General features: G+C 42.3%; 1 protein-coding gene across 6 annotated transcripts in view; it reads right to left on the bottom strand.

Annotated features, from left to right (window-relative positions):
* ANKS1A (ankyrin repeat and sterile alpha motif domain containing 1A) overlaps window positions 1–20,555 on the bottom strand; it is a 155,266-nt gene that overhangs the window by 88,209 nt on the left and 46,502 nt on the right. For 4 of the 6 annotated variants that reach the window (XR_012155829.2, XM_073320116.2, XM_073320117.2 and 1 more), the window contains exons 3-10: window positions 19,988–20,144; window positions 18,135–18,197; window positions 12,010–12,306; window positions 11,329–11,404; window positions 10,916–11,017; window positions 9,630–9,725; window positions 6,384–6,580; window positions 4,169–4,258 (exon numbers count right to left, since the gene is read on the bottom strand). Coding sequence is in view for 5 of the 6 variants with exons in the window: in XM_073320116.2 (XP_073176217.1) it covers window positions 4,169–4,258; window positions 6,384–6,580; window positions 9,630–9,725; window positions 10,916–11,017; window positions 11,329–11,404; window positions 12,010–12,306; window positions 18,135–18,197; window positions 19,988–20,144 (1,078 nt within the window). In the remaining variant the exon portion in view is untranslated. The remainder of the gene's footprint in view (window positions 1–4,168; window positions 4,259–6,383; window positions 6,581–9,629; window positions 9,726–10,915; window positions 11,018–11,328; window positions 11,405–12,009; window positions 12,307–18,134; window positions 18,198–19,987; window positions 20,145–20,555) is intronic. The other 2 variants (XM_073320118.2, XM_073320127.2) reach the window with 1 other exon arrangement.

The raw sequence follows: 20,555 nt of genomic DNA, 5'->3' as shown, positions 1-20,555 counted from the left end.
GTTTGAAGAGGACTACAGACATGTGAACTAGTTCGCGCCCTCAGTGTCCTCATCAGGGAGATACAGCACAGAACATTGGGTGCGCATTACTATTCACACCCCCATTGGCTAAACTGCAGGGCTGTGTAGACACGTCCTTAGTCCGTATCAGGTTCAAACTAACTCAAAGCCTCACCGCGAAACTGAGTCAGGAGTTTGCTTAGCATGGTGGTGAAGCTTAGCAAATCATTTGAGGAACATGCTCTGGGTATGTAACAAAACCAGGTTAGTTTCCCAAGGTTTTGCATTTACATGCGCATCTGCAGTCAAAACACCTTGATTTCCTTGAGCCCTAAATGAGGAACGAAAGACCTTCAGTAATAGGCATGCACTAGCCTGGGCAGTCGGCAGTCAGCACTCAGATCATAGGACTGGCTTCTCACTTCATGTTGCGAATAATCCCACCACAAGTCACCCATCACTGCACCCAGTCTCACTCACCCATTTGCAATGTTCAGTCTGGTAGCTAAATTAATGACAAGAAAGTGACCATTTCCACCTGGTTTATATGCACTGAATCCATGAGCACTGAACGTGGCTAACTGTGCTGGAATGTTCACTGCTACTTTGCCTCCAAAGAATGAAGGCTTTAAAACAGGAGCATGACAAGTAGCAGCTTTTGGAATGGCAAGTGTGCAGTATGCCACCTTCCTTTTTGAAAGGAAGGCATCACTCCCTCCCACTTCTGCTAGAACTATTAAGACCTTGCATGTTTGGGGGCATTAGAGCAGATATTTTATTTTTAAGCCAGCACACCCGATTTACTGTTATTTTCCCCACTCTGATGCAGCTCAAGTGTTTTTGCTTTTCTACAATTTGTACCACAGTAGTCCCAACTGAGATGAGAACTCTGTTTGCTAGGTGCTCTACAAACACTGAGAGGCAGACCCTGGCCCTAAAAGCTTACAGTCTAAGCTATGATGTGACTGCCTGTTACGTTAAACTGCCAGGATAGGCTACTAACAGAATGGCCTGGACTAACAAGCCACAGTTTACTTAATGAGGGTTTCAAACCATGCAAGCACTTTACGTAACTTACTGGCTGGACTATCCACACTGCTTCAAGTATAGTTGGGTACCTCCTCTCGATGGGAGAGGCTGGTTAGAGAACATACACTGTTATTTTAACTAGGCTTTGCCTATTCACAGCATCTGTCTGAGTAAGGGTCTCAGAAACGCTGAACATTAAGAGTTACATCTCTCCTCTGAGGTAGGTATTTATATACATCCCCAAAGCACTGAGAATAGGTAGATCTTGCACTGTGTCCTGAAAGTCCAACACCGGCTCTGATGATCCTTTTTTTTTTGGGGGGGGGGGGGGGCGGGGGGAGAGAAGAGAGGGGTGAACCTTACAAATCTAGGACCTTCTACCCTCAGCAATGACTTGAACGAGGTATTTGACATTTGAATCTCTTTAAGTGAAAGAAGACAGACCTTAAGTCCTATGCTATCTAACTTCCATCTAGACATGCACCAGGGATGGGAAGAAGGAAATTCAAGTTAACATCTCATCCATCATGCATGCACATGGTTCATTTCCCGAAGTACATTAGACTGAGTAGGTAATCAACTCCTTATTCCTATTCATTAGGAGCCACCACCCAGTTGGTGTTTGAAAACACCCTGTCAAACATACTTAACCCTATAAACATTGAACACTCCCAGATCTGGATGATTTCCTGTAATTCACCTCTTAATGGTCTGTGCTGCCTTTAGGATTTATTGCTTCAACTTAAAAAAACAGGTGGCTCTAATTCAGTCTCTCTCCCCCCCAGCCAGAGAACTACAGAATACCATTGGAATAATCACATTTTGTCTGAAACTAGGTGTGTCTAAGCTTCCCATTTTGGTGATGGGAGTAGTAAATAAAAGATGAACTGAAGTCTTGTCTGAGATTTCAGTCTCTTATTAGGCTACAGAGACAGAAGGGTTCTATTGATGCTGAAAAAATTCACTAGTCAGCTATGAGCAATCAGCTATTCTGCACATAAGTGCAAAACATCTCTCAGTGGTGAAAGTCATGGTGCATAAGTGAGGAATAACTGCTTACACTGTGAAGGTTGTCTCATGGCAACAGAATAAAAGGCTGTTTTGAAATAAAAGCTTGGCATTTATAGAGTTCAGTTAAAAAATAAGAATACCATAATGTGTAATTTTCTCAATCATGATTTTTTCCTGTCCCTAAAGTTATGGCAGGTTTTGAGGAGGTAGATGAGGATTCTGCGTCATGTGTTTCAATGAGACATTTACAGTCTTCCTAGGGCACACTGTCCCAGCAGCTGCCCCTGTGGTGGACAGACCTGGCAGCGAGAACATACGTTGTGATATGACAATAGGGCAGGGTTTCAGTGGGCTCTGCTAAAAGTCTTCTACAGCTATTGTATTAAAATCGCTCCAGGATGACTTTTCAATTGCCTAACAGTATCACTGTTATTGATCACATTCATTTCTAACTTGGTCAAGAGCACTCCACCATGAGGGCCATACAGGCCAGGATTGAATGTCAGCCATGACTTAGTCCAGTCTGAATGGAAACATTGCATTTTTATCCTCAATTCAAAACTAGGAATTCTCTCAAATTTAACACCCCTCCCCCCAAAAAAATTTCTCTTCAGGCAGAGATCAAGCATTGAAAATTTTATCCTGAAAGGAATTCTGGGAAAGCATGAGTATAAGAAGCGGGAATAACCGCTTGAAATAAAACGGTTTTATCATCTGATCTACAGTAATCAATACCAGACCAGCTACAACAACACAGTCAGTGCATGGATATCACTGCAGTTGGTTTCAAACCAACATGCCCTTGAAGAATCACTTTGTGCACTCATCTGTTTGCCAGCAAGATTTCCCATAGCTAATCATGTTTCCACTTCACCTTTAATGGAGGAACGGTAAGAGCAAGTGTTTTGTAATTATGATCAAGATCATGTACATCTCCCTCCCTCCATTATGCTTATCTTTATAAGCAGAGTTTCTGCTTCCAAATTACCTGGTGACTCCTTTCCTCAGCCCATGCACGCGCACGCACGCACACCCCCAACCAAAAGACAGGCATGTGGAAAGGATTATGAAATTAATCTGAAAGACCATTTGTAATGCCAGCGAAACCCATTCAATAGGCCATCGTGAAACAATCTAATAAATTGATTTTACCCCCAAAATATCCCCAGACGTACTGCACAGTTCTACGTGGGTTTTTTTTAAAGCCAACATTTTCACTGACACCTTGCATATATATGCTGTACTCCAAACAGTAGCAGATCAAGATAACCAGATAACAAAAATTTAAATCCAAGTGTCTGGTGAACTGAGAGTCCGTTCAAGAGGAGGGAGGCAGAAAAGACTTTCAACTTGTATCTTTACATATATCTTACTTGAGGAATGCTTAAGATTTTTAGTACAGCAGGAAGTTAGCGAGGTTCTCTCGGGATCTTTATTACCTGTCAGCAGAAGTCTCCAACTACACATTAAGGGGGTTTTCTCATTTAAGTGCCTTCTGCAGAGCTTGTTCATCTGAGGTTTTGGGAATTTGGCAAAATGAGCAACAAGACAGACTGCAAACAGTTCAATGTGCACGATCAAGTTTGGCATCACAAAGCACCATATACAGACTAGACATCTGCAGGTGGAGATTTCTTTCACACACGCAATGGACCAGATCCTCAGCTGGTATTAATCAGTTCAATTTACACCTCTAAGTATCTGACCCATAATTGGGAGCTAAGATGCAACATGATTTAATGGCCTCGCATCTCTGCAGACCCGGATTCAAATTCAGGCTTCGGCATTAAACAAAAATATATTTAGTGGGTTCATGATAGCTGACAACTGTCCACATCACAAAACCATTGCCTGATGGGAATTCCCTTAGGAAGAGACTTTAAGTCTGAAACTGGAGGAAGGGTTTCAGGTCAGGACTGAAGTGCACTGGCAGAGTTTCATAAGGAAAGTTTCCATATCAAATTGCCAGTAATATTGCCTCACACAGCAAATCCTTCACTTTCATGATCAGATTCACAAGGGAGTTAAGATCATCATATTTGGCTCCTCCCGGACCATTAAAACTCATCTTTAAACCACACATCCACCGACCCCTGCAAAAAGCAAGCCCCCAATAACACCTGCGTACCTCACACGAAGCACTGCGACCTAGCTTCTTCTCCACATGCTCCTCCTCTTCATCAGGGGGTGGCTTGGCAGGAGGGGGTGGACGCTCTCTCTGCGGTTAAAAAGGCCACCGTTAATGGCTTTGTTTTAAACTCCTTCCTTTCAGCCCCCTCTTATATGCTTAAAGGGAAACACTGTCCCCTGATAAGACTTTTTAGAGTGAAGGACGGCAAAAAGGGTTTGCTCTAACGGCTGGGAGATTCCCAGCTGGGCTGGTGCCTATGCTCCTTCACAAAAGCACCTTTCTGACTCTGTGCTCCTTGGAGTTGCAAAGGATTAGTTCATTATTATGGTACAAGCTGCGAGAAAGGGAGAGTGTGTTTAGATAATTTGCTTATGTTACTCATTTGCAGGAATAAATACGTTCTGGAGAGGTGTGCTGAGTTATGAGAGAACACACGGGACATTAAGAGACTTCCCTGGACCACATTCCTCACAACACTACAGGGTTACTACTTGACAGTTAAATAGCTCTAAAAATCCTGCCATACGCTCATTGCATTTCCACTATATCTTGACTACTCTAGATACTTCATGCTCTCTCCAGCAGCAGCACCTACTGGCAAGCATGGATGCTCAGGCACTTGCTCCAAATCCTGAGCAGATTTTGGGGCAACTCCAACCAGTTTCTGCTTTTCAGAGCACTTCTTCCCCCTTCCCATCCCAGTTTGGCAAACTTGACCTTCTGTGCAGGCTGTATGGGATGAGTTTAGCCTCAAAGGCGGCACTATTACAAAAAGTCCCCATATACGGACGTAGTCTACTTTTAGCGGTGGTTCATGGCAGGATTCTGCTTTGGGTGTTTTACACTTGTAGAAAGGGTCTGGCAGAAGTTTTCCTAAACCTTGTTTTTTAGATTGGTCTCACATCACTATTCCAGTAGCAGATATACTAGAGGAAAAAGAAGTTCTATAGGTTCTCGTTTTGAAACTGTACGAAGCTGGTTTCAACATCCACCTAGCTGGTAAATTATTCATTGCTGATTTCCTTCTTATCTGCTTCAACTCCCCCACTTCAACCTCCCAATAAAAAAAACAGACAACATGCTATGAGCCAAGGTCCCACCCACCCCATGGCAAAAGGTTGCCACCAGCTACTAAAGCCCCAGCAGATGCAATTGACAGAAGGCTAGTTAGGCTGATTTCTTTGAAAAAGACCTTCCAATGACTACACACTTCACTTGCAAAGCCTCCAGCGCCCCTTGCAGGATTCTGTCTGCAAATGACATGCAGAACAAATTTGCTGCCAATGCTAATCACAACAGCTGAAGCATCTGGGGAAATCAGCTTTATTTTACAACTGGGCATTCAAAGGTGACTGGATTACACGCCTTTTGGAGAGGGTAGAGGGTGGCAAGAGAGGAGAAAAATGACTCAACTCTGAGAATCATACTAGACTCCAGAAGTTTCCGTATAGCCAAGGAGTTAAACCATAAACAAAAATACGTCCTAACAAAGTGAGTGACACTCACTGTATAAAACCCCCTCAGCGGCCCAACACCATGCTGGATACACAGCACCAGAACCATTGGTAACCCAATGCAATTAATAAGCAGCAGATTTAAAACAAACATTCTTCTCTCAATCCACAGTGAGCCTGTAGAACTCCTTACCAGGGGATGTTGTGAAGGCCTACAGCATAACTGGGTTAAAAAAAAAAGAACTAGATAAGTCCCTGGAGGATAGGTCCATCAATGGCTATTAGACAAGATGGTCCAGGATGCAACCCCACACTCTAGGTATCCCTAAACTTCTGACCGCCAGAAGCTAGAACTGGATGACAGGGGATGGATGACTTGATAAATTGCCCTGTTCTGTTCATTCCTTCTGAACCATCTGCAACTGACAAGTATCAGAAGACAGGATACTGGACTAAAGAGATGATTAGTCTGGCCCAGCATGGCCATACTTTTCTTACAGACTTGGACAAAAAACTGACAGACGACGTAGGAGTGGTTACATGCAGGGAATACTATCGAGGGAGCACACACACCCCCAAGCAGGAAACGGAGGAGATCCTGATTGCTCTAATCAAGCTTAGTGGTGGATCTAAAACTTATTTCCAACTGCGGAGCTGGGTACTCAGCCTGTATCTAGAGTGTGGTAGTGTATGGGAATGAAGATAAACACTTTCTATATTCCTTAAAGAGACAAATAAAAACACACATGGCTACGTACAGGCCTGATTCCTGCTGCCTTAAGACCCGTTGTCTCTGCTTCCTTATTCACAGAGTCTCTGTCTGAAGACCTCCCACTGGCCAGGCTGTCCAATGAGTGGCAGGATGTCGCACTGTATAAAGCTTCATAAGGACACTCCTCCTCTGGGTTCATTTCAAAGTCTATGATCAGTTCAGTCACTGCTTTCTCCACATCACCTGGAGGGAATGAAGAATGCCCCATCAATCACACGTTGAAAACAGCAGGAGCCACACAAATCAGGACTACAAGCAAGCCGCATGGATAAAAATTGATGATTTGCAAAGGGAGGAGGGTTTTTTGTTTTTGTTTAAAATCAGATATTTTGGATTTTGTTATTTAAATTATAATAAGTTTTTCTTTTTAAAATAGACATGTTTAAAAATAAATCTGAATTTAACAATATATGTTAAGGCCTAAACGTTGAACCATGTTTCGATAAGAGAAGTTTACGTATCTAAAACATTTAAGGTTATTTGGTTTAATAAAAATAAATTGTATGCTGCTGTATTTAATAAAATTCCAGTTATAATTCTAATGCAGCTTGACACAAATAAGTAAAAAATCATCTAGTAAATAAGCAATATATCAGTCATTCTCTAACATACTAAAAGTGTAGAATTAATAATCTGAAAATATTGAGCTATATAATTGCTCAAGTGTATATATAGTATAACCCTGTCCACAGCAAAAAGATGTACTAAGTTTACTGTAAAGACTATTTAGTTGTAAATCAACATGCTTTAATGGATATATCAACCAATGAGAAGCACCTTTCTTTAGAACTATAACTGCAGCACAAAGAGAAAAGCTGATTAAAATTGATTACTTAAACTGAGCTTTCCACTTGGTGGTTTAAATCATGAAGAAATCTGAGCCCTTGGCGATTATATTTGTGAACTCGTGGTGGGCGGGAGAGATCCCAGCGGACTAGTTAAGGGCAACTCTGGTACCTATATATAAAAAGGGGAATAAGGAAAAGCCATGGAATTATAATCCAGTCAATTTAACTTCGGTACCCAGAAAGATAATGGAGCAAATAATCAAGCAATCCATTTGTAAGCACCTAGAAGATAATATGGCAATAAGTAATGGTCGATATGGATTTGGCAAGAACAAGTCATGTCAAACCAACCTAATATCCAGCCTTGTGATAAGGGGAAGCAGCAGATGTGATATATCTCAACTTTAATACAGCTTTTGTTATTGGCCCACATGACCTTCTCAAAGCACCAATTAGGAAAATATATAGTAGGTGCACAATTGGTTGGAAAGCCATACTCAGAACGTAGTTATCGATGGTTCACAGTCAAGCTGGAAAGGCATATCGAGTGGAGTCCCGCAGGGATCTGTCCTGGGTCTGGTTCTCTTAAATATCTTAATAAATGATGTGGATAATGGCATAGAGTACACTTATGAGTGTACAAATAGGATTGGGAGAGGAAGGGTTGCAAACATTTTAAAGGACAAGATTAGAAGTCACAATGATCTTGACCAACTGGAGAAGTGGGGGGAAGAATAGCTCAGTGGTTTGAGCATTGGCCTGCTAACCCCAGGGTTGTGAGTTCAATCCTTGAGGGGGCCATTTAGTTATCTGAGGCAAAAATTGGGGATTGGCAGGTTGGACTAGATGACCTCCTTCCAACTCTGATATTCTATGAAATGGCCTGAAATAAATAGGATGAAATTCTGTAATGACAAACTACTACACTTAGGAAGGAATAATCAATGGCACAAATACAAAATAGGAAATGACTGCCAAGGAAGGGGTACTGCAGAAAAGGATCTGGAGGTTATCGTGGATCACAAACTAAATATGAGTCAACAATGTAATACTAATTCAAAAACAAAGCAAACATCCTTCTGAGATGTATTAGTAGGAGTGTTGTAAGCAAGACATGAGAAGTAATTTTATCCCACTCCACTCAGCACTGAAAAGCCCTCAATTGGAAGTACCAGAAGAGATGGATAAATTAAAGTCCAGAGGAAAGCAGCAAAAATGATTAAAGGTCTAGAATATGACATCTGAGGAAAGGTTGGGGAAACAAAACAAAAACTCACCCTGAATTTGTTTAGGGAAGAGAAGACTGAGGGGGAACATGATAAGAATCAAGTACGTAAAAGGTTGTTATAGAGAGGAAGATTCTCCTTAACCACTGAGGACAGGACAAATAGTAATGGGCTTAAATTGCAGCAAAGGAGGCTGAGATTAGACATTGAGACATAACTGTAAGAGTAGTTAAGCCCTGGAAAAAAAGTTATTTAGGGAGGTTGTGGAATCTCCATCATTGAAGGTTTTTAAGAATAAATTGTCTAACCTACAGATGTTTGTCTAAACACCTGTCAGGGATAGTTTAGATAATACTTAGTCCTGCCTTAGTGCAGGGGCTGGACTAGATGATCTATCGAGGTTCCTTTCACTTCCACATTTCTATTTAAATTGTTTTGATTTAAATCAATTGACTCTACAAGCAAATAAAAGAAGTGGCCTAGCAACTGAACAACAATCTAGGCTGCATGCATCACTGCTTAGATATCATGAGGCACACCCACACAAGGGCCACACAAACTCATTAGGGGTTGCCCCATTCAAGAACAGCTGCTGCCATTTTCAGTTCAGTTTGATGTCTTACCCACAAGACTGCTCAAACCATGCTAGCAATAAGCCTTTTTTGACTTCACCAATGTTTAGCCTGGACTTCCTTGATCAATGCTGCAGAAGGATTTTTCCTTCAGTTATAAAAACCTGTTCTATAGACCAGACAGTCTCCACCAGGGTTGTGTGTCACTACCATGCACCCCTGGAATGCAGCCAATCCTTTGGTACTCTCTTTAAGGGAAGATGCGCCACATACATAGGAAGAACTGCAGTCGATTTTACTGGATATGTTTGGTACTTTATGGATCATTTTATTGGTCAAGCAGAGCAGTAGCAAAGACGAGAGCAAACAAACGGCAGCTCCCTCTGGATTTATGGAGGCATCCACCCACTCCCAGGGGCAACAGATGGCATCTGTTATGCAAGTCAGATTTAAAGAACCAGGGGTGAGAGGGAAGGGGAATCATTGGTTTCAGACTATTTGGCTTTCTGGGCACAAAGTATAACTTTTGGATCTATTATAACTGAACCTTATCTCTTCTATACTCAGAGAGCAGTGCAATCATAAATAGTCATCTGCACACCCATCTGGAACTCAAGCCCTGCCTCCCAGACAGCAAATTTCATACCCTGTGATATCCGGACTGCAGGTTCAGTGGCAGGAATGACAGGTGTTGGCAGAGCCTTCTCTGCTGCTTTTGCGCTCTTCTTCCCAATTGTGTGATCTGTGCAGGAAAGAGAAAAAAGCAACATTCAAATAGCGAGAAGCTCACCAGTGGGGTTGCCACTTACCCACATTAGGCAGACAGTCCTGTTCCCTGGTTCAATATCATGCACGCCACATTCCCACCTTGTGGATCAGAACTAAGTGACTATTCTGAAAGCTGCTGAGCTACATATTAAGATGGCTCAAAAGAAATCTAAGTGCAGGATTACATCTCGGAGCTCAGCTCGCACAATAGGAGCGGATTACCCCTTTAATCACATGTCTAGGGTCGGAATAATGACACTTTGAACTTCTGCAGAATGCCTTTCATCAGAGAACTACAAAGTGCTTTACAGATCAACTAATTAAGATGCACACCCAACCTTATCAAGCAGATGACTATGTAGCTGTTTTGTGAGATACATACAACATTGAGAAGAGGCAGTGTACTTGTGTGGACCAGCACAGGACAGTCAAGAGACATGGTTTCTAGTCAGGGACCCACGATAACAAGCAAGACAGCTAGGGTAAAAATACTAAGTTTAAACACCTGAAATTAGACATCTGAGTTTAAGTGTCCCACTCATGATACTTAAGCCTTGAAAACTTTCAGTCTTCAAGCAGGCTTCGTTTCCCCATTTGTAAAAATGAGGACAGTATTTGGCAACTTCACAGGAGTAGCATGAAGTTGAATTAGTTCTTGTTTGCAGAATGCTTTTAACCTATGACACTCTGCACAAATGCTTAGTATTACTAACAGTTACATGCAAGATGTGACTAACATCATATCCAACTGAAAGAAAATTTAAAGGAGAAAGTATTACCCAAGTGGGAATCTAGCTAGGATGTCAGAGTTAACTCCCCAACCTTGTGCAAAGGGTCATAGGGCCTTTTATTCCCACAAGTAATCAAGACCTCTGTTTTAAGGATCATCTGCAAGATGGCACCTCCTAGAGCATCATGATGAAACACTGGCAGGGCACAGAATCAGTGACTCAGAAAGAGTACCACCAACTGAGGTAAAGCATGACATCTGGCAGCATTCCTAGATGCTTCTCTCCAAGGACTGTCCTGGCCTGAAGATGCTTAGCTTGTGATGTTTGCTGGGATCACGGAACATGATCATATGGCTACAGCCACATGTACATTTAGACAGAAAAATAAGTATGAATGACTAGAAACACACACACACACACTCACTCTATTTACCTTCAATGAGAGCTGCTATTTGTTGGCTTTTCTGAGACGGAAGTTCCCTCACAATATCCAGAGCTGTCAGGCCTCTGTTATCTTTTATATTCACATCAATACCTAGAAGAGATAAAGGCGGGCAGGGTGAGGGAGCATTTTCAGACTAACTGCGACAAAGCTAATTTCTTGTAACTGAGTCATGTCTTAGATGCTCTTCTCGTCATTTCCAGGGCTGAGTTAAAGAAATTCTTCCTCCAAAGAGACCTAAGACCCAACTACCCAGAGAATACCTCTTCCATGAGTCACTCAGAGGAACTATTCTTCCATCACTGGCTGATAAGAGAAAAATGTTGCCACCATACACCATTCCTTTATCACATGCTCCTGGTAAAGCGTCTCCAGGCTATTGTGTCAAAATGTCGTTCTCTCACCTGCAGCCAGCAATATTTGTACCACGTCTGTCTTGCCAAACAAAGCAGCCTCGTGCAAAGCACTGCCCTTCTCAGTCTGTAAAAATTAAACAATATTCCATGAGCCCAGATTGTGAACAGGAACCCTAAAACATTTTAGGGATTGATAAAAACAGGAAAGAAAGTAGATGCATGCACAGTACACGGACAAAAGCAACTCACTGCAACCAATACCCATTACTGGAGTCACACTGTGAGAGAAGCTATTCTGTGGCATTAAGAATTTGGGGTGGGAAGAAGGTTTAACATAGGAGGGCCTCAGAATTATAAACAAAGTAAAAACTTCCCAAAGTTTATTTAGAGTGGTTGTTCTCCCACAGAAGGAAAGACAGATAAGACATACAAGTTTATTTCTGTGCTAACAGAAGTGGTTTGGTAGGAAGAGAACAAGTTCTCTCCACTCCTTTTGGGGACACATTTCACGGCTGTATATCTGCCCCATGAGGGACCCCCCAACACCGCCAAGGACTGAATAGGAGACTGAGCTATTCTCATCCTTAAAGCAGAGTCCTCCAGAACAGAGGTCAAGAGAAGCTTGCCCTACCACTACAGTGCCTTTTCTATGGGGAGGACTCCAGCCTCCCCAGCTGCTCTCTGACCCCTTTCACTTGCACTATATTCACATACTGATTGACAAGATACCTGGTAGTTGCTATCCATGCCGGCATCTAGGAGGACATGGACTACAGCTTTATGTCCATTCCTAGCTGCCAGGTGCAAGGGTGTGTGCTTCTTAGTGTTGCAGCTTAAAAGATTGGGGTGAGCATTCAGCAGCATCTTCACAACCTCCAGCCTTCCGTAGAGCGCGGCCAGATCCAGAGGTGTCTCGAACTTGTTATTGCGCATCGTGGGGTCCGTCAGCTCCTCCAGGAGAACCTTCACAACTTCCGTGTGGCCATACTGAGCAGCACAGTGCAGCGCGGTCTCATTGTCGTTATTCTGAAGGGTCATAAACACAGCAGCGGTCAGAAGACTGAAGAAATGAGCCCTTAGGTGCCTCACTCTCAAAACCATTGAAGTTTAAATGTAAAAACAAGACAAACAGCAAGTAGTGGGGATGCAATAAATCCATTTGAACATAAAGAGCCCAGAGCAGTGTTTTGGTCATGTTCCTACTCCCATTTATCAGGCGCAGGTACCCTTCATAAACTGACCAACCCACCCAAGAAAAGCCTGTAGGAAGTCTCAAAACATTCATCAACTGACCTTTACTTTCTCAGCTATGGGAAGCAGTTGCTGTACACAGATATACTCTGCTTTCAAAGCACTGAACACAAAAGCAAGAGGCCATATTAAAAATGAGAAGACTGCCAAGTTTCTGTGGATTGTCATTTACTTTGCAAGCTCTTGCAGACAAGGTCCCGTCTTATCTATGAAGCATTCAACAGTCTTGGGCACCATAATAAGTAAATGCAAAATGTAACAAGCAAACTACAGTATGGATTCCATCTACAGTAACTTAATCGCCATTGTTTAAAATTTAAACTTCAATTGTTTTTAGAATCCAGTCATTTCTCCTATGACTGAGGTTTTGATTCTTTTGCAGCCATTCCGCTTTTACAATTCTGAAGCTTGTAAGCAGAACATTTCAGAAAGTGTGCAGTATGTTTACATTATCACATGCAAAAACGTGAATTTAAGAAATTTAGTGAGCAGCACAGCTCTGTGCCAACCAGACCTCCCGAGGCAAGGCCCTCAATTCAGCAGTGGGCAAGTGTCTAAGCCACAAGTGAATGCCTGATCCAATTAATACATGCAGCATCTGTCAAGTTAAAAAAATCAGCAGTGCAGAGTAATTATAGGCAAGCAACCCGAAAAAAATTTTCATTTCCAGGTGCAAAATGTGTGAACACCTTCCCTGGATTTAAGCCAGTCTGCTTTCAACTCATAAGCTCCATTAAAATTTCTAATTTTACTACTGTGTATTATATGCACAGAAATATTTCTGTTTAACATTCAAGTACTTACTGGTGTCTGCTTTGACGCAAAAACCTTCAGTACAAACTTGTGCTTTCTCTGCTGCTTTCACAGCAGTTCTAACCGTGGCACAAAATTCTTTTTGCTATACTTCCCTTTTTAAAAAAAGGATAGCTATTTGTCTAGCTAGATTTCATTGCATATGGCCAAAATGTTTCCATGTTGCTTTTTTTGTGAATGGTGTTTTGTGGATTATGATTTGCAGAGGAAAGGCTCAATATTTTGCACCATTTGCCATTGAAATAAGCTGTGAACTGGTCGGGATCTACACGTGCTTTAATCCTACTAATGTGTTAAATCACAATCTAAAGATTACAAAACTCATGCATGCAAACTCCCATTGGTTATCTGGTATTTGACTGCATCATTTTTCAGCCACGTGAAATGCATAAGGAAAGTAGGGAGCTGTGGAGACAGCCTCTACAGTCATGACTCACTTATAAAAACAAACAGAATAAGGAAGTGAGAAGCCTCAACAGCCACATGCAGAAATAAGCAACATTTATAAGAGAAATGTGTGGGAGATGCAGGGTATCACTATTAGAGTACAAGTTTAACAGAGAGTCTAACAGCACAGGCTAAGCAGCCATAAAGAAAGCAAGCGAGCACAGGGAGCCAGGCCAGTGAATGCAAAGTGAAGAGGACACAACGTACAGTTAAGCAAGGGAAAGATACTGAATTGCTAACAGTGAACACGTAGCACCCCTTATCTGTACATCTCAAAGCATTTACCATGTTTGGGAAGTAGCATTAGCCTCATTTTACAGATGGAATCCAACCCATCTCAGTAATAACTGAACAGCTTCTCCATGACAGTGAAACGAGTCTGGGGGGTCTCAGAAGGCAAGTGCCCACATCACAGAAACATTAAGCAATCTTCCCAATCTCTGCAGAATGGTGCGGAGACTGTTGTGCTCACTCCTAGAGCAGATTTCTCCCAGCAGGCGCAATGGTGGGACAGTGTGAGGGGAAAACTCCTTGCCAGACACAGCATGAGCGCAGAAAATTTCCACCATTAGGGCTGCCAGCCTAGAACCTTTCACCAGCACAAAATTCATACTCCTCAAATAGATCCACACAGCACTGCATGCATACAGAAGTGTATACCTGTTGAAGGAGTGTCTCAGAGACGGCATTAAATAATTTTCTAATAAGTATTCCTTAGGTCCTCTACCTTCAGATGGCAATCTGGTCCAAAGAGGGAGGGGTCATGACCACCCTCTCTTTCCTTACAGAGAGATGGGAGGAGGCCCTGAAACTATGGATGGGACCCTAAACCTTTTTCCTTTTCTAATATGGGGTCACAGGATGAAACAGACTGTACTAACAGTATCTAAACCAAGTCTTTCTCCACCACTGAATGAGAGCCAGAAGCTCCTGTGAACTCAGCTGCATAAATGCTCATTGTCTCAGCAGCAGACAGCAAGAGCTGGTATCTTCATGGGTCTCCACTCCTTCTACTAGGAGAAATGGGAGGGTCACTATCCAGGTTTTCCGTTGTACATGCACTCACTTGGACTTTTGAGCATTTACCCTGAAATCACTTCCCTTATGTTAATAACAGAAAGTTATTTAGGGCAAACATACACAGAGCAATCAATACCAAACATACAAATCAGAAACCCACAAATGCACTGTGGGGAGCAGAGAAATGGACAACTGGGAAAGCTATGAACAGCCAAGGCAAGCACTGAAGCTATTCAGGGCAGAGGAGACTCACCTCCATGCCCCAAATCACCACCCCAAATGAGGGTGGAGAATGACAAAAGGGCAGACCCCCTGGTTACTCTATGGTGGGAGACAAAACTCCTTCCCAGGAGCCAGAGACAGTGAGACTTCATGTTTCAGACTTACTAGTCAAAGACAGATAAGAACAATGGAGACCCTAAGTAGGATCCAGGGACAGCACTCCTGTAGCAATCCCACCACCGCCCCTCTTCACAGCAGTTGGGAATAGGAAGTTGGGCTTCCTACCAGACTTAGCCCAGGGACCTCTGAGTAGAGAAGCAGAAGAGGGGAAAAGCCTCAGCTTACGCATCAGCCTCTGGAGCTAGTAGGTGTCTGGTAAATTTTTCCAACGCTGGTAACTACGTACCTACCTACCATACCCCTTATCAGACCTGAATCCTATGCCTTTCACAAACACACCACTTTGCACTGGAGCATTCAATACTAACATTTCAACACACCTTCCCACAATTTTCCTAGTTCCCTCTCCTAACACATTATCTGGGCTTTCTTGCTTTGCGCATTTCTAAGAAAAAGTGCTCTCAGCCTATAAAACCCTTTGGAAAGCCTCCATGCAGGGCCCAGCTATGCTCCCAGTCCTTCATGCACTCACTGAAATACAATCTGAAACACACAGACAGCCCTCTCACTGTGATTGCATCCCAAGATGAAAGAAGAAACACTTGCTGAGCAACACCCAGGCTACTTCTCCACTAAGCAGCGTGCCATAACATTCCGATATAACAGGGTAGGGAAGTAGCCAGAAGCTCTGGGATCAGTTACAGCATCACCATTCCACACAAGAGTCTGCAGTCCCCTTGCACGCCCATGAATGCAAAAAGGAACTCCACGCGGGACACAGGATTGAACGGATTCTCCCATTTCTGTAGGTGCCCAACACTGCCAAACACAAACATTTCAGAAAAAGGATCCCCAGTTGTCTGGCCATCCATCGGGTGGGTTCACTGCCCAGTTTTATTTGCAGACTGGAGATGGTATGCTTCCACTTTTATCAGTGGCCCATGCAGATTTTATAGCACACATTAAACCCAATCTCCATTATTTGTTTGTTTCCAGAGAGCAATTAAAAAAATACAGAGAACTTGTGTGGCATAGCTTATTTTTCCTTTAACTGCAGGACTGAGAGCTTTTCTACTCTGGTTTTGGTTAACTGGTCAGTTTCTTCACAGGAGTTAGCCAAATTAAAGGAAATAACAGTTACAAAAACAAAGATAGCACTCCCTCATCTCCTTAACTTAATTATACCACTCATTATACACAGCTTCCTCAGGTCTGGAATACCCTATAATCAGGTCACCTGCAGCGTACACTGCAGGGACCATCTGCTCAGTTGTAGGGGGGAGGGATAGCTCAGTGGTTTGAGCATTGGCCTGCTAAATCCAGGGTTGAGAGTTCAATTCTTGAGGGGACCATTTAGGGATCTGGGGCAAAAACTGGGGATTAATCCTGCTTTGAGCAGGGGGTTGGACTAGATGAACTCCTGAGGTCCCTTCCAACCCTGATATTCCATGATAGGCATCTTTTTTTAAACCTGTCAGAAGCACCCAAGTCTTATTTTTGAAACAGTGGCTCTTAAGTCACACTGACTTCCAATGACACTTAGCTCACACTTGAGTGACTAAAGGACTTAGGGGCCTTAGGAGCTTTTGAAAAAGTTATCCTAAATAAAATGCAGTTCTCTTTTTAACTTATGATCAGTGCACCAGAAGCCCAAGGAAAGTCTTTTAAAAATATCCTTTACAAAAACCAAGTCCACAAAAAAGATATGACTAACTTAATATCTCTAGAGATATTTTAGCTCAGTAGCACTGCATTGCAGCACTTCTTTCACAAGAAAGACTGACAAACTCCAACATTATTTTCCAAAGCTCCTTTTAACACATTAAATTCCCCATCCTTAGTATGTGTTTCCACAGAAAAGACTTGTTGCTGTAAAATTCCACCTTTAAAAAAAAAAATGGAGAAAATGTGATCTTCAGTTACACATTTTTATTCAAAAAGAGGTATGCACTGGAGTTTATTTCCTGTAACAGATATCTGCAAATACAATCACCCTACTCCCCCATCAGCTGGGAAGCCCAAGAACTCTGCCTGTGTACGGTACTGCAGATCAAGCACAGTTGAACTTTTAACTGAACTTTAAAGAACTAAAATCTGCCATGGCTGGATGACTCCAGAAGAGTTGTCCAGAAGCCATCCTGGGTTGATAGTTGAAAACAGAAGCATCTCATGATAAATCAGTGGGCTATTATATCACTTGCCTGAAGCCTGGCTATAAATAAAACTCAAACACGGCAGGTGTCTGAGCAAAATACTACTGTCTATCCACTGGCAGACAGAACAAATGACCTTAGAAACATTTAAATCTGCTTCACTGGATGGTAAGTTCTTATTTTTGTGCCCTTTTTTGGATCAAGATTTCCTGAAAGCAGAGAGAAAAACCAACAGGCAAAAAAAACACAGGGACAGAAGACTGGGGATAAAGAGCCAGACACAAAACACAAGGACTCAACACCAAAACAAGGGACCGATGCAACAAGCAAAATGGGAGGTCTTAGATGGTACAGACATTACTGTCCGCTGCCACCAAAAGCATTAACTATCCATTTAGAAAAATAGTATAATGTCACTACAAAGGAGATTGGTCATTCACTCTGGAAACCCCATGAAGAAAATGCAGCCATCTTTAAGCAAGAAAAAAAATACCCATTCGTTCAATTTCTGCTCAGTAATAATTAGAGGATGTGAAACAAAATCTGAAGCATTTTAATGAAATTGTTACCTTTTGGAAGTCATCCAACCAAATTGACCATCACCACGAATCTCATATGTTTAAGTATTGAAAGTAGGGAAGAGATTTCCCTAAATAATCTCTCTAGACCTGGCTTAAAGAAACCCACAAATAAATGGTTGCATTTTACTGTTCCTCAAGTGGCTGGAAACCAAGCAGGCATCAGCCAACTAGATGACAATACACCTGGATGCATGAAAGTGCAGCTTGGAGTAATGATGCAGTGAAATCCTGACAGCGAAGTACACACCTTGGCATTGATATAGGGGTCAAAAGGGCCGTACTTTTTGAGTTCTTTGATCTCAAGAGTATTCTACAAAAAGGAGAGGAAAAAAGAAAAATGTGACAATGAAATGGGTGAGATACAGCAACAAAGCAATGGGTGACTCTGAAAGGGTGGGGATGACAACATAGCATCTCATTCCAGTTAACTACACCGGTCATTCCAGCTGGTAGATTGCATAATTTGAACCACTGTGCACAGCATTTACAAACCTCTAAAACATAAAATGTGCAGGCTATTTAATAGACTTTATAAATGAACAAAGGTTCCCACTCAAGACCAAATATTAGAGAAACATTACCGTGAAGAATTACGCTCAATTCCATCTTCTGCACAGGTTTCTTTCATACCTGTCCTACTCTAACCTCAGGCAACAGATGCACTAAGACTTACATGATCACTTGGTTGACTCCATCACAGATTGATTGTAAACAGTTGAGTATGCTTCTTAAATCTGTTTACAACCAATATATTTAAATAGAACAGATTGGCTGCCTGCAGCTGTGCTGCGGGGCACTACTAGGCCTGGAGCTGAAACATGATTGCCAAACATAATGTAATCAAAGACATTTTAAACGTGCACATTTAGCTATTCTTACTTAATCAAGGAGTGGTAATAATTAGCATTGACAGCACTTTTCATCCTCACGGTGCTTTACAAACTACTAATTCAGCCTGAGAATGGCTTTGCGAGGCAAGGAACTCCATTTTACTTACGAGGAACAGAGAATTTAAGCATCTTGTGCAAGGTGTCACAGGGAGTATGTGTCTCAGCCAAGTTTAGAACTCCAGAACTCCTGAGTTCCAGTCCTTTCCTCCAACCACTAGGGAACACCTCTATAATAGGGGAGGTTTACTGATAGTCTGAATGGTACTAAAGAACACATTTGCCTCCCAGTCTGCAAATAGGAGGACATTACTTAATAACAGGCTGCTTCCTTAACCAAATGCTTAGCTAAAGGGCAAAATCATAGAATCATAAAACCATAGACCTTGAGAGGTCTTCTAGACAGTCCCCTGCACTCAAAGCAGGACTAAGTATTTGTTTATATCCAGCAGCCACCTGTCTGAGTGAGTGGACATGCATTTCACACGTGCTCTTATTTGTGTCAGAGATGCATGGAGAAAACACGACAGGCTTTCATGGGAAAGCTACACAGGGAAGTTAGCACTCCAAGATGAGAAGACAGCACAGAACAACAGATTGATACAAGCCAAGCCAACCTGCATCCCACTCAAAGACCAGGGTGCAGAAAGGAGGCTCTCTTACTTGATCGTCTCATCCAATTGAGAGGACTGTGCTTTAGGATCAAGTTATAGTTCTTTATTTGGGGTAGATGCAGGCCATATGCTTTTAAAAACCCACACAATTAGTCAAGTGGGCACAAGTACTTAAAAAAAAAAAAGAGCACTAGGCATGTGGGGTCAACCAAAGACTTAAAGCTGCTTTGATTAGTTCCCAACAGAAAGAGCCAGTATATATCCTTTGACAGTACTAGCAATCTTCACTTAATCATCCAGCAACTGGAGAGGAAATAAATAATAGCCAGTGTTTGTTCTGAAAACCCAGTAGGAGAGCAGATCACCACTTCCCAGGCACTCTGTGGTTGACTGCTCACTTTCACACCCAACCACTCAAAATTTGATTTAACCCATCAGAATTAGAGCACCACACCAAGCAACAGTGTTTCCAACATTCAAACCCATCCATTTCCAAATTGCTCAGCACCTTGTGTCATACGGCTGACATTCTTTTCCACCCTAGGAATACAAATCTGCTGGTACATTAGACACCAATAGGAGGAGGAAGATATTCAGACCTGTTCATTCACTTTAGTGTGGGAGGGTCCCTGATGGATGAGAAGTTTTACTATCTCTGCATCTCCTTTCCAGGCTGCCAAGTGAAGAGGGTAACAACCTTTGCAGTCCGCCACATTGGTTAGCGCATCATTCCTCAGCAGAACTTCCACCACGTCCCTGGAAAATAAGGCTATGAGTCTCCAAGATACTCAGTCGCAACATAACCAAAAAGGGTACTGTTTAGCAGTTAGCACCCAAAAAGTTTAGGCTGCTCAAGAACAGTGGTATACAAACACAACATAAAACCACAAAAAAAAAAACCAACACACACCCCCCCCAAATCTGAACAGTAATAATTTCTTTTTATCAAAATTAAAGTTTTGTGGATTTAAAAATTCCCACAAAGCGTTGCCGAAGAATTATAGACATGTAGGGCTGGAAAGGACCTCAAGAGGTCCTGAGTCCATCTCCCTGTGCTGATTAAATATACCTAGACCATCCCTGACAGGTGTTTGTCTAACCTGTTTTTGAAAGCTTCCAACAATGGCTATTCCACAACCTCCCCAAGTAACCTGTTCCAGTGTGTAA

The sequence above is a fragment of the Lepidochelys kempii genome, chromosome 21, assembly GCF_965140285.1.
Source record: "Lepidochelys kempii isolate rLepKem1 chromosome 21, rLepKem1.hap1, whole genome shotgun sequence".
Classification (NCBI taxonomy): Eukaryota; Metazoa; Chordata; order Testudines; family Cheloniidae; genus Lepidochelys; species Lepidochelys kempii.
This window is presented reverse-complemented; position numbering and strand designations above follow the sequence as displayed.